The sequence below is a fragment of the Podarcis muralis genome, chromosome 12, assembly GCF_964188315.1.
Source record: "Podarcis muralis chromosome 12, rPodMur119.hap1.1, whole genome shotgun sequence".
NCBI lineage: Eukaryota > Metazoa > Chordata > Lepidosauria > Squamata > Lacertidae > Podarcis > Podarcis muralis.
In genome coordinates this window covers 22214955-22227449 of record NC_135666.1, presented here as the reverse complement: position 1 = coordinate 22227449, position 12495 = coordinate 22214955, and the positions used below count along the sequence as shown (strand labels likewise).

The 12495-nt window shown below is 45.2% G+C and overlaps 1 protein-coding gene across 2 annotated transcripts in view; it reads left to right on the top strand.

Moving 5' to 3' along the window:
• Positions 1 to 12495, top strand: part of MYO3A (myosin IIIA) — a 107917-nt gene that overhangs the window by 68932 nt on the left and 26490 nt on the right. Inside the window, exons 23-28 of one of the 2 annotated variants that reach the window (XM_028750999.2) lie at positions 4006 to 4085; positions 4247 to 4288; positions 4920 to 4997; positions 8080 to 8285; positions 10426 to 10537; positions 11562 to 11724. In XM_028750999.2, coding sequence (XP_028606832.2) covers positions 4006 to 4085; positions 4247 to 4288; positions 4920 to 4997; positions 8080 to 8285; positions 10426 to 10537; positions 11562 to 11724 — 681 coding nt within the window. The remainder of the gene's footprint in view (positions 1 to 4005; positions 4086 to 4246; positions 4289 to 4919; positions 4998 to 8079; positions 8286 to 10425; positions 10538 to 11561; positions 11725 to 12495) is intronic. The other variant, XM_077936835.1, reaches the window with a different exon arrangement.

The following is a 12495-nucleotide window of genomic DNA, read 5'->3' as shown; positions in this document are numbered from 1 at the left end:
ATCTCTTAATCTTCCAGTAAGTTTCACCATCTCTGCGAATTCCATCAGTTTTAATTGCCAATGGTCTCTTTTGGGGGCAAAACCCTCTTTCCAGTTTTGGGCATATATCATTTGGGCAGCCGTGGTTGGATACATAAACAGTTTATTCTGGCCTTTCGGCACCTCTTCTCCAAGTATACCTAGAAGAAAAGCTTCTAATTTTTTAAAACAAAGGTTATTTTCAACATGATTTTCAATCCATTATGGATCATTTCCCAGAAGACTTTTGCAGTCTTACAGGACCATATGTGGTACCACATATGAAGAAAGATACCTTCTTTCTCTTTACATTTGACATTCTCTCAGGCTCCAGTTGCACCCTCTGCCACCCCCACCCCCAAGGATGCATAGTGCTTGGTTCATGTTTATTATCCACCAACCACATATATAAGTAAACCAGCAGTGACCACTCACCAGTCATGATGTGGGCAGCTTTTGTGACCCAGTGCTGGCTCCCGTGACCCAGGGGGTCACGCCACCCCTGGGCTGTCGCCATAGGCTCTGGGTCATCCAGGTGACCTGCACCACCAGCCAATAGGCTGCAGCCCGGGGGCGGAGCTGAGACCAGAAAAGGAAGCTGCCAGCAATGCTGGCCAGCCATTCTGGTCATATTTGTCACTGCTCACCTCAAATATGGCATGAGAATATGAAAAATGCAAATTATGCTTATGCACTATTTGTCAATTATTTCAGCAGTCAGCACGTAATTAGTTTTCCCACAAGTGTATATGGTTTGTTCCCCCCCCCCCCAAGTACCCAACTGCAAGATTAATTTATATTTAAATTCTGCATAATTGAAGCCACTTCTGGAATTGTAATGAGGAAGTCGCTTTATGGAAGGCATTTGGGATTAGAATTTTTTTATAGTCAAGGGTTTTCAAAAATTTTGGTGCAAATGCTCTAAACTGGGTACATCAAGTCCCCACAAATCACATAGTAAGCAGACTAGGCCCTGCTAGTCCGCATTGCCCTGTCTGAATTGCAGGACACCGTAGTCCACACAAAGAAGAAAGTTTAGCAGAAGCCTGCTCAGCTGTCCATCAGGAGGCAGGCAACGGCGCAGCTGGGGCTTGGCTCTTGGGACCAGGTGGGGGCCTGTCAATAGAGTTGCAGGGGATGGAGGCAGTTGTGGTGTAGTGGCTTGAATGTCAGACTAAGATCTGGGCGACTAGGTTTTCAAATCCCCACTCAGCCATGAAGCTCACTGTGTGATCTTGGGCCGACCGCTGTCTCTCAGCCTTACCTACCTCACATGGTTATTGTGGGGATCAACCAAGGAGGGGAAGAGAACCATGTATGCCATCTCAAGCTCCTTGGAGAAAAAAGTCGGATATAAATGCAAAACATAAAAATAAACACTTTATAAGGGCATTTAAAATGCTCATTAATATAGCCTCCCTCTTTGCTTCCTGCACCAGCATGGGCAATGCACTCTAAGACTTGTTCCTCGTTTATATTAGAGCTTGGTAAGCCATCATAAAATTCTCTTCTCTCAGGTAGTGCAGTTCCACAAAAGGCGAGGGTGATAAGGGGGCGGCTCTGGTGTCTGTAATCACATCAATAAGATTTGGAGAATAAATGTAAATGCCAAGTATTCATTATCTTCTCTCTTCGCAAGCAAAAGGGAAACGAGGAATGTGCTTGTGGCTCATTGAAAGCTACATGTATTATGTTTTTTAAAATAAATTTTATTTTTGTATTTTCTATTTTATATAAACAAGTGAATTAAAAAATAAATAAACATATACGGTAGTCCCCTTTGACTTCCTTCCCCCCATTGTTGATCTTAATATAATGATTTTCACCTCTGCCTCACTTTCGTAACTATTCTTATAAATCCTTTATCATTCCATAGTTCAAATTTTTGATACAAGTTTTCTGTCAATCCTACCAATGTGTGTAATTGCAGTGGCGTAGCGTGGGGGGTGCAGGAGGGGCTGGCCGCACCGGGCGCAACTTCTGGGGGGGGGGGCGCGCTCGCTGCCTCCGGAGTCGCCGAAGAGCCGCCGCCTGCCATGCCGCCCTGGCTGATTCAGCCGCGTCCGACAGCCGGCTCGAGGCTCCTTCCGGCCGGGTCTCCCGACGGGGCGCTGCGGGCGGAGGCTCCGGCATCAAGCGCCACGCCGCCCAGGCTCGGGTCGCTGTCTGGACGCGCGCAGCCTGCCAAACACGCCACCGGCAGCGAATGAAGCGCCCAGCTACCTGCGCTCTAGTGCCTGCGCGCCAAGACCGCCCACCTGCCCCGATGGGGCCCGCCCACCCGCGCCGGAGGCCGGCCGACGCACTGGCCCCAGAGCCGCCCCCTCCCCGCGCCAGAAAGAAGCCCCCTCCCCGTACCAGAAAGAAGCCGCGTCGGGGCTAGCCGGGCCGGGGAGGGAGACCGAGAAGGCTGCGCCGCGACGCCCAAAGACGCGCGTCTTGGCGCAAAGGGGCCCGCGGCACCCAGATGCGGAAGGGACCCTCTCCCCCTGACCCGCCACTGAACTGCAATTCCCAGCTCCCTTGGCAAATCCCAGTCCCCAATCCCCAAGATGCTTTATTTGAGGCAGGGGTCCTTTAATTGCAAAAACAACACCACGGAGGGCAGTAGTCACCACGAAGTTTGCCCCAGAGTAGAGCTGTCAGTATTAATGACCATGGTTAGGGGTTAGGGGGCGCAAATTACTTGCCTTGCCCCAGGTTAGGGGGTGCAAATTACTTGCCTTGCCCCGGGTGCTGACAACCCACGCTACGCCGCTGTGTAACTGTTTGCAACAGTTTTTCAAATAAATTATAAGCTTTCCCCATTCTTTATTAAAGACCTCCTCTTCCTGGTTTCTTCTTCCTGTAAGTTTTGCCATCTCAGCATAGTTCCATTTCTGGACTAACAGAATCCGCACAGCCGTGCTTGCATACATAAAAAGTTTCATCTGGTCTATAAATTTGTTAATAATAATCATACATGGAGGGCGGACTTCAATCTTACGGAATCTACTGTGTTATTGTCAGTGCTTTTTTTCTGGGGGAGGGACACATACATCTAAACATTTTGTGAATCTAAGTTTGGCCTCATTGAGGGGCAGTATTTCAGTATGAGTAGGAAAATGAGAGCACCCCTAAACATTTTTTTGGGGGGGGGGCAACTGGTTATTGTTGTTTTTTTACTAGAGCCCTGAGATCCACCCAGAGGCAAAATACATTCACTTGGAACTTAAGCAGATGCTGAACACAGGGATTTCTTCTGAGTACAGTGGTACCTCTGGTTACGTACTTAATTTGTTCCGGAGGTCCATTCTTAACCTGAAACTGTTCTTAACCTGAAGCACCACTTTAGCTAATGGGGCCTCCTGCTGCCGCCGTGCGATTTCTGTTCTTATCCTTAACCCGAGGTACTATTTCTGGGTTAGCGGAGTCTGTAACCCGAAGCATATGTAACCTGAAGCGTATGTAACCTGAGGTACCATTATACCAGAACTGAGCTGAACGTACCCTCGTTCCACCCAGAAAGCTATTCCTGGTTGCTCCAAACTCAGAAGCAGCTTGCCCAGTTGGGTGGAAACGCAATGCTAGCTTCCTGGGAGCAGTGTCACTGCTGTTCATCAGAGGGAGGGGGGCAAGGAGGTTTGCACAGTGCAGGTGCACCAGTGGAAACAATTTGTCACTCCTGCTGGTGCACCCACACGCTCCTGATCTCCCTGCTCCCTCAGCCCTTTCCCTCCAGTAAACAACACCATTGCCGGGAAGGGTGTGTTGAGGCTCTGACCTCCTGGGTGTGCGACCTCTGCACAAGCTTTTTCCACTTCATCAGTCATAGGGGGAGGTAGTCGTTCTGCCACGGCTATTGTCAAACAGCCGGGAGTCAGAAATCTTTTGGATCAATTGCAAGTCTCCCAGAGTTATCCCAGTAGACCAACCTTCTGCTCATCCCTGGACTAATATCTAGAGGGGTGGAACATCTTGAGTAAGGTGCCTTCTTTCTTCTCTTAGGTAACTTGGCACATACGAAAACCAAGAGTGCGATAAACTACCAGACATGGACGCCACAGAAATCAATCAGCCAAACTAAGGTAAGGAAACCGCATGGGCAGCCGCCTGGACCCATCTATTGAAGTCGAGAGGGGCAATGTTGTTGTTGCTACTAAAACAAAAATAAAAAAAGTAAGCAAGTAACCCCTTCCTTGGTTTCTCTCCCTCTCTCTTTATCTCTCCTGTTTTCTTTTCTGTTTAGCTGGATTTCTTTGTGTTGTGCAATTCGTATTCCTTCCGTGAGGTAACAAACCTACATTTCCCTTCTTTCTGACTATAGTTTTATAACTACTTCAGGGAAAGCTAAATTAATTCTCTGCTGTCACTGTCCTTAGCACTCATCCCTAAGCCTGCTTCCTTGCAAGTATGTTTTCTGGACTACACTGAAGTCTTAATTCCAAGTAAATGTGTTCCTGATTGGTATGTTTTTTTAAAAATGAGAGCATACCAAGGTTCTGGCTGTGGGGTTAATCAGGCTCTGTTGAAAACAACCATTGAGACAAGGGTACAGAATTATTATTTGCAGGATGTTAACAGTCCTAATCTTTTTAAAAAAAGAAAGAGAGAAATCTAGACAAACCATTTTTCCTGCAAATGCCATTTGCAACAGATATCTATCTGTATGTTCAGTTATCAAACTGTGTTCAGTATATGTGTGTGTTTCTGCATGTTTGTACAGTGTGATAAAGTATTGTAATGTTTTTAGTGTAATAACCTCTGACTTTCCTAGTGATTACTCAGTAGCATCTGCAGCATAGGATGACTATTTTTTATTATTAATAGTGTTCTTTAAGAGGACACTTTGTTGAACTGGTGCAATAAGCTTCAGACATTGTATAGATAAGAGGTGCTATTTTCTTTCTTGATACATATAGAGTGAGCCAGAGGATTCCACGCATCATCCGAGGGAAACAACCAATATGAAAACGCAGACAGTTGCTTCATATTTCAGAGTAAGCTTTAGCTGTTATTCTTCCTCTTAATATATATGATTTATGCAGCAGCCAGCCTGCTGATTTCTGGGCCCGTCTCTATAGATGCAATAGTTCTATTTCTCCTTAGGGATAAGATAATTCACTTGGAACTTGAAAGCTTTTAGGCTAGCATTAGAATATCTAAAGCAGGGGTGGGAAACCTGTCCCTTTCCAGATTCTGTTGGACTCTAACTCCCATCAGGCCAAGCCAGCATGACCAGTATGTAGTGGGGGGGTGAATCTGGAGGGCCACAGGTTCTCCTCTGAGGAAAAACACTTCAGTGCACCCTGGTTCACTCAAGCCAGTGTGGTGTAGTGGTTAAGAGTGGTAGACTCGTAATCTGGTGAACCGGGTTCGTGTCCCCGCTCCTCCACATGCAGCTGCTGGGTGACCTTGGGCTAGTCACACTTCTCTGAAGTCTCTCAGCCCCACTCACCTCATTGAATGTTTGTTGTGGGGGAGGAAGGGAAAGGAGAATGTTAGCCGCTTTGAGACTCCTTCGGGTAGTGATAAAGAGGGATATCAAATCCAAACTCTTCTTCTTCTTCAAACTGATACCCTGCCATTTTCCAGATGTTTACATTTCAGGATATCTCTTCCAGCTCTTTGATATATATTTTTTCATCCCCCATGTGACCTTGAGGGGGAGGCTAGGTGCTGGCCAAATGTTTCTCTGGTGCACCCTCAAGTTAGCTTAGCAGGGGATGTGATGACAGGGCCATCTCACCTGGCTCTTGTTTTCTCAGGAAATTTTTTTTTAAATAGAAGGGTACCCGTATTCCCCACAGTTGATCCTCCAAGTCTCATGGTCCCTGGCATTTTCCTGCCCATGCCATTTGCTGATTCCAGCCATGTGAACACAAGGAGCTGCTGTGTAAGTCAGACGATCAGCCCATCTAACCCAGCATTGTCTCCACTGATGGGCAGCACTTGGTTCCCCGAGGTTTCAGGCACAGATCTTTCCTGGCCTTGGTCCCTGAGCCTTTTTAACTGGAGATGCCCAAGACTGAACCTGGGAACTTCTGCCAGGCCCCTCTGAGCTAAGGTTCCTCTCTCTATTGTAGAGAGGTTGAACGGTTTCTGTGTTTGAACTGCTAAATAATAATAATAATTTATTTATTTCCCGCCCTCCCCAGCCGAAGCCGGGCTCAGAGCGGCTAACAACAATAAAAGTAACTCAGCATTCTAAAATCAATTCATTCTAAAACCAATTCATAATCAAATTAATGGCAACCATTGGGCTAGAGTTCTGTGAGGATTACCAAAGGAGGGGGTCAGACTGTGCCTTGGCCAAAGGCCTGGTGGGACAGCTCTGTCTTGCAGGCCCTGCGGAAAGATGTCAAGTCCCGCAGGGCCCTAGTCTCTTGTGACAGAGCGTTCCACCAGATCGGGGCCACAGCCGAAAAAGCCCTGGCTCTGGTTGAGGCCAGCCTAACCTCCCTGTGGCCCAGGACCTCCAGTATGTTTTTGTTTGAAGACCGTAAGGTCCTCCATGGGACATACCAGGAGAGGTGGTCCTTCTAGTCAAGGAGAAAAACACAGGAAGGTTTTTTTAAGCTCTTTTTTCCATGGCTACCATGGATTTCAACTTTCCTTTCCTCACATAGAAATGACAAAAACCATTTAGATCCCAGGAAAGCTGAACCTGTTACGCTTCTATAGCAGCTTAGCCAATTGGGAGACAGAAGCTTCACTGCCCTAAGCAAAATACAATATAGTTGATATTATTGGTTGAAAAGGCCCTATTTTACATGAGAGGCCGAAATCCACAGGGACGGAATGAAAATCAGAAAAAGAGTCTGGCTGTAGTTTGTTAGTATGTTTAATGTTCATAACAGCATTTAAATGTGTCACTGCCAAACATTTTAACAGTCGCTTTGTCCACGTTGGCTGGGCTTCATTATTATGTCACTGATAATATTATAATTCTGTGGTACCCATCCAAATTGGTACTCTACAGTACACAACCAAAGGAGAACGTAATGCACTTTTTGAATTTACATTTGAATAATGTGCTATTCCATTATTGCTGTTATTTTCCTTTGAGTCAACCTGATGCACAATTAGCTCCTTGGTTTTGCATAAGAATCTGCGTTGGAAACACTCTCCAGAACACCTGTCAGAACATCATTTTATGCCATAACTGCCATTAACAATTTCTTGTCAACAGGCAATTACATCGCCCATCTGCTCATAAAGGCTGCAGAATAGACAGGGGGCCACAGGACCCTTTTTCAATATTTTGTTTTAAGCCACGAGCCACAACAAAATAGGACTGATAATTCTGAGCACTAAAGGTCATAATGAGATTTCTTACATGACTTTGAGCACAGAAGTATGCAACCAAGAAGTAATGCTTCAAAGTGACAGTGTTCATATCAGCCAGAAGATGACACAAGCATCCCTGGGAAATGTAAATTATAAGCTGCAGGGACTGCTTTTCAAGCCTTTATTAAGAATCTACATAGCAATTTACAACACTAACTTTTACAAATTTCATTGTTGTTTTAGAAACCAGTTCAGTACAGTACATAAAGTAACCACACAATTTACTTACCTGTTGGAAAAGTCAAGACAATGAATGTTCTCAGTTTCTTTGGAACAATCATATGCAGCCTATTTGAAAAAGTATTATTTATTTAATAAATTTAATAAATGTATATCCCACACCTTCAACCACTAGGGCAGCAAACCTTGCTTTTGGAGTCTAGAATTTGCCATAAAAGTACAGTTTAAGGCAGTAATCAATTGTGAAATTATGTGCCTGCGATAGGATATAGGTGTTTTCAGCGTGGGAACGGTGCAACTGTACTAGTTCCTACTATAGGTGAATTCTCTGCACGCGTGTTATACCAGATGCATTACACGGGTACCGCAAATACAGTGTACTGTATAATTGCCTACAGAAACCGTGGGCAAGCCCATGATCTTCTTAATCTGGTGCAAGGAAAATTCAAAAAGATTTCAAAGAATACACGTTATGCAAAGCTCTTGAGCACTCACAAGAAAGGTACTGTATGGAAGGGCTTCCAAAGGCTTCTCCCCGTATTTCCTTTTCAGTACTCGCTCATGGACTTGTTATCTAAAATGGTGGTTGGCCAACCTCACTTTGTGCGCTGCATTAAGCCGAACAATGATCGACAGGCAAACAAATATGACAGAGAAAAGGTATTGGTACAGCTGCGCTACACGGGAATTCTGGAAACGGCACGGATCCGGAGACAGGGTTATTCTCACCGTATTCTCTTTGCTAACTTCATAGAGCGGTAAGTCCTTTACAAATGTTGTTTTGGCAGACTGTGTCCAGAAGGGACATTTTAGTACCAAACCAGATTCTGGTTCCCTCAGGCTTTTCTACACTGGATTGCTGCACATGGGCCAACTGCCATTTAAAGGTGGGAAATGTCACCACTGAAAAGTCTTGCCCTTTCGGTGATGCAAGGTAATACAGATGTTTTGTCTGCAGTATTATATCTCCAGCTATCTGTTCACACATGCAAATCATCGCTTGCTGTTAAAGTCAAGCAGCATTGACAAGCATGTGTGAATCATCCCTTGATGCTGGGAAAGCTTCTGAAAAAGTGGGGGTGAAAAGTCTTGGAGAACAGGCATTGCATTTTGATTCAGGAATGCTGCACAGATTAAACATCCTGTGCTGTAGTTCTGTCTACAAAGAAGCAGCTTTCCGGATACAATAAAATTCAGCTTAAACAATTCCTTCACAATAAATTAGGAACAGTGAAAACAATTGTCAGGGGCTCAGGAGCAGAGGCACAGGGGAGAGAGGAAATGGAGAGCGAAGGGGAAGAATCTGAGGGCAGCGGAGGGGAGAATGACAGTGACCCGAGAGATTCCATGAGCCTCTCCAGCGAATCAGAAGATTCCCAGAAGGGGGCGCCGATGGTCAGGGCACGGGGGGTCCCAGGGGGGACGCACCAGAAGCAAGGGGCCAGCGGGGACTCCCAAAGCAGCAGCGGGAGATCAGGACCAGCTTCCCCACCAGAGCGTAGCGGGGGGGGGGAAGAGTCCCATGTGTCAGGGCCAGCGTCTCCTCCAGCAGGGAGAGAAGATGAGTCAGGGCTGACCACGCCTCCATCGGAGAGTGGGGGAACGGAGGGGAGGTCAGATCCAGCTAGCCTCCCCGAAGGGGGAAGCAGTGACAGGAGCAGTGTAACGGTCAGGAGGAAGGTGACCGGCTGGGCGCGCGCGCCAAGTTCGAATGTACAGGCGCGTGGGACAGCAGAAAACCCGGATTGGGAACCAGGTCCTAAAGCCCGCCGGAGGCAGGGGGAAGACTCAGGGGACTCAGCGTCAGAAGAGTCTAGGAAGGGGAAGACCCCAGCGGACAGGCGGACCCAGAGGAGGAAAGAGCAAAGGAAGAGGTGGAGCAAGGCTAGAGTCTTAAACTGGTGTCTGGGGGGAGGAGACTCAGACGGAGCTTCGGCGGTCTAGAGTTTGAGACGTAGAGCTGCGCGCCGCGGCTATGAAAGTGAAACTGAGCTTCAATAAAGACTGTTTTATATAACAACGAACTGACGTTGGTCCTTTGTGAGCTGGGACCTAGGGCAGCTCTGACAACAATAAATACAACCAACCAACAATACACTGAAGAACAACCTTAGGCAACCTTAAGGCCTGGGGGCTGGATGCGGCCCAATCGCCTTCTCAATCCGGCCCACAGACGGTCGGTGTGTTTTTACATAAGTAGAATGTGTGCTTTTATTTAAAATGCATCTCTGGGTTATTTGTGGGGCATAGGAATTTGTTCATTCCCCCCCCCAAAAAAAAAAAATATAGTCCAGCCCACCACATGGTCTGAGGGATGGTGGACCGGCCCACGGCTGAAAAAGGTTGCTGACCCCTGGGCTATTCTATTGTTTGTGCGAGTGGTGAAGGTTAGCTCTAAAGAGTCATTTGACTCAGAAGCAATATGTATATATTCAGAAAGCCCAATTTATATATTCAGAAAAACGCTTGTTCTCAGCCTGCACCGCATCAGAAGGCAGCTGGGGAAACATATGACGGAATGCTCTCCCATTCAGAAAACCTGCTTCCTGTGCAAAACTTGTGTTTGTCAGGAAGAAGACTTGTTGTTTAGCCTTCTCTCTGGTATATTTGATATCTGGTATATACACTTCTTTCGTTTTTATGTTGGAGACTATTCAGACTTGCCATTCGCCACTGACATCTTAATGAAGCACCGTACTGGGGGCTGTACCACATGGTTTTCTGAATGTGCTGATCAGTTCAAATGTGAAGTGTTATAAGTTCACAGTTTGTATGAACTGTTATGCATGCAAGTTCACAGTTTATATGAATGAAATAAAAGTTAACTGATTGGCGCTGAATATCTTTTGCAAATGTAATACTAAAGGATTTGGGTTTCTCTCTCTCTGTCTCTCTTAGATACTATCTCCTTTGTTACAAATCAAGTGACAAACCCCCTGTAAGCCCTGAAACTTGTGCTGCCATCTTGGAAAAAGCCCAGCTTGATAACTGGATACTTGGGAAAACTAAGGTAGTATCTTTGCTCATTAGATGCAGCCCCCGTTGAAATAAATGGAATAAATGACTATATTGATGGATTTGAAAAGAGTTGCCTCTGCTAATACAAGTTGGGATGAGGCTACATCTTGCTGTGGCTGGGGATCTAAGGGCAACAAAGTCCACAAAGCTCCTTTTCCATCTCACAGATCCATCCATGCCATACCCACAAAACTACCCAATGTACCACCTACTGTACATTGGGTACAGTAAGTCTTTCCCTACTGTAATCTTATGGACTGCAGAGAAGACAGGAAAAATGAAGACAGATCCCTCGTAATTCCGCTTTGGGGCTTTTTAAAAAACAAGCAGTATATACATTTTATGAAATAAATAAATAAATTCCACTGGGGCCTTTTAAGGTGTGTCATCCAGTCTCTTGTTGAGGATTACAGATTCACTAACACTAGATATATTGCTCTTATCAATCATGTGTGCATTGCACCTCATAAAACATCACCTTACATTCTCATTCTTTTCTTTGGGCAGGTGGGTGAGTAAAAGGTAGATAAACTAAAAGTTGTCCAGTCTAAATTCACACATCATGTTGGAGCTGAAGCAGTAACTGAGCCCAGTTCCTTTGATCTCAGCTCCACCTGTATAACCGGGTGCAGCTACTGTATATGCCTTCCTAAAGGAGATCGTCCCATATTCTCTGCCTGCTCCGCCATTACAGTCAGATCTAAGGAGAGAGAAAGTGTGTTGGATAAGTACATTATGTTTTGTTATGATGCGGTATGCAAGTTCACATGCATTTCAGCCAGCTTGGAATTAAAAGTTATTGTGTTTGTCAGTAGTTTCCCTGTTCTGATGAGTCCAGGATTGGCAGAGAGATAGAGAAATATAGGTATTCCTCAAGAACAAACAGCCATGATGAAGGCAGATCTACAACTGCTTGTTTTAAACTCTGGAGAGTCCAACACTGGGGGTGCCATTTATGGATGGAAGGAGTCATCAGCCTTCCATGTAGTTTTTTCTTCTCTTTTTACCTCCTACAGGTATTTCTCAAATACTATCATGTTGAGCAGCTGAACTTAATGCGAAAGGAGACCATTAACAGGATTGTTTTGATTCAAGCGTATGTCAGAGGATGGCTCGGTTCAAAGAGATACAAAAAGATAAAGGAGAAAAGGGAAGAAAGTGCAATTAAAATACAAGCAGGTAATAGTTCAATGTAACAAACATAATTATGTGCAAGTATTTGTTCATATTGATGTGAAATAAGAAATTCGGTGTAAAACAGCAGGTGCTCTTTTTGTTGCGGTTGATTGGTTGTTGGATAATATTTTATCTTGTTTTGTTACCTTTATGCTGTCGTTAGTCACCTTGAGTAGCAAATTTTATATTTTAACATATATAAATTTATATATATATTGCATGGTGATATCAAGAGTCAAGCCCACAGAACCTTGAACTGGTGGCCAGGGGAATATTTAGAGAAGGTTCAGTTGTAGCTGGGGTGGGGTTAATGTGTATACACACAAACACACACCCTAGAGTTGTGTTCCCACTCCGTGTCGACTATTTTCCAGAAAATTGTATGTTTAATGGCATATAAAGGCAGGCCCCGTTTAAAGAATGACATGTTATTTTAAGAACAGGAGCATTCTAAGCGTAAGACCATCTGAAAATTTCATTGAATAAGACAAGGCAAGAACATCGTGTACCTGGACTTAGAAAAAGCTTTTGACAAAGTACTTCACCAAAGACTTCTGAGTAAGCTTGGCAGTCAAGGAATAAGAGGTGATGTCCTCTAGAGGATCAGGAATTGGTTAAGTTGCAGGAAGCACAGAGTAGCAATAAATGGACAGTTCTCTGAATGGAGTGAAATAGAAAGTGGAGTTCCTCAAGGATCAGTATTGGGACCTATTTTCTACAGGCACCTGATTCGCCACTGTGAGAACAGGCTGTGGGACTAGATGGGCCTTTGGT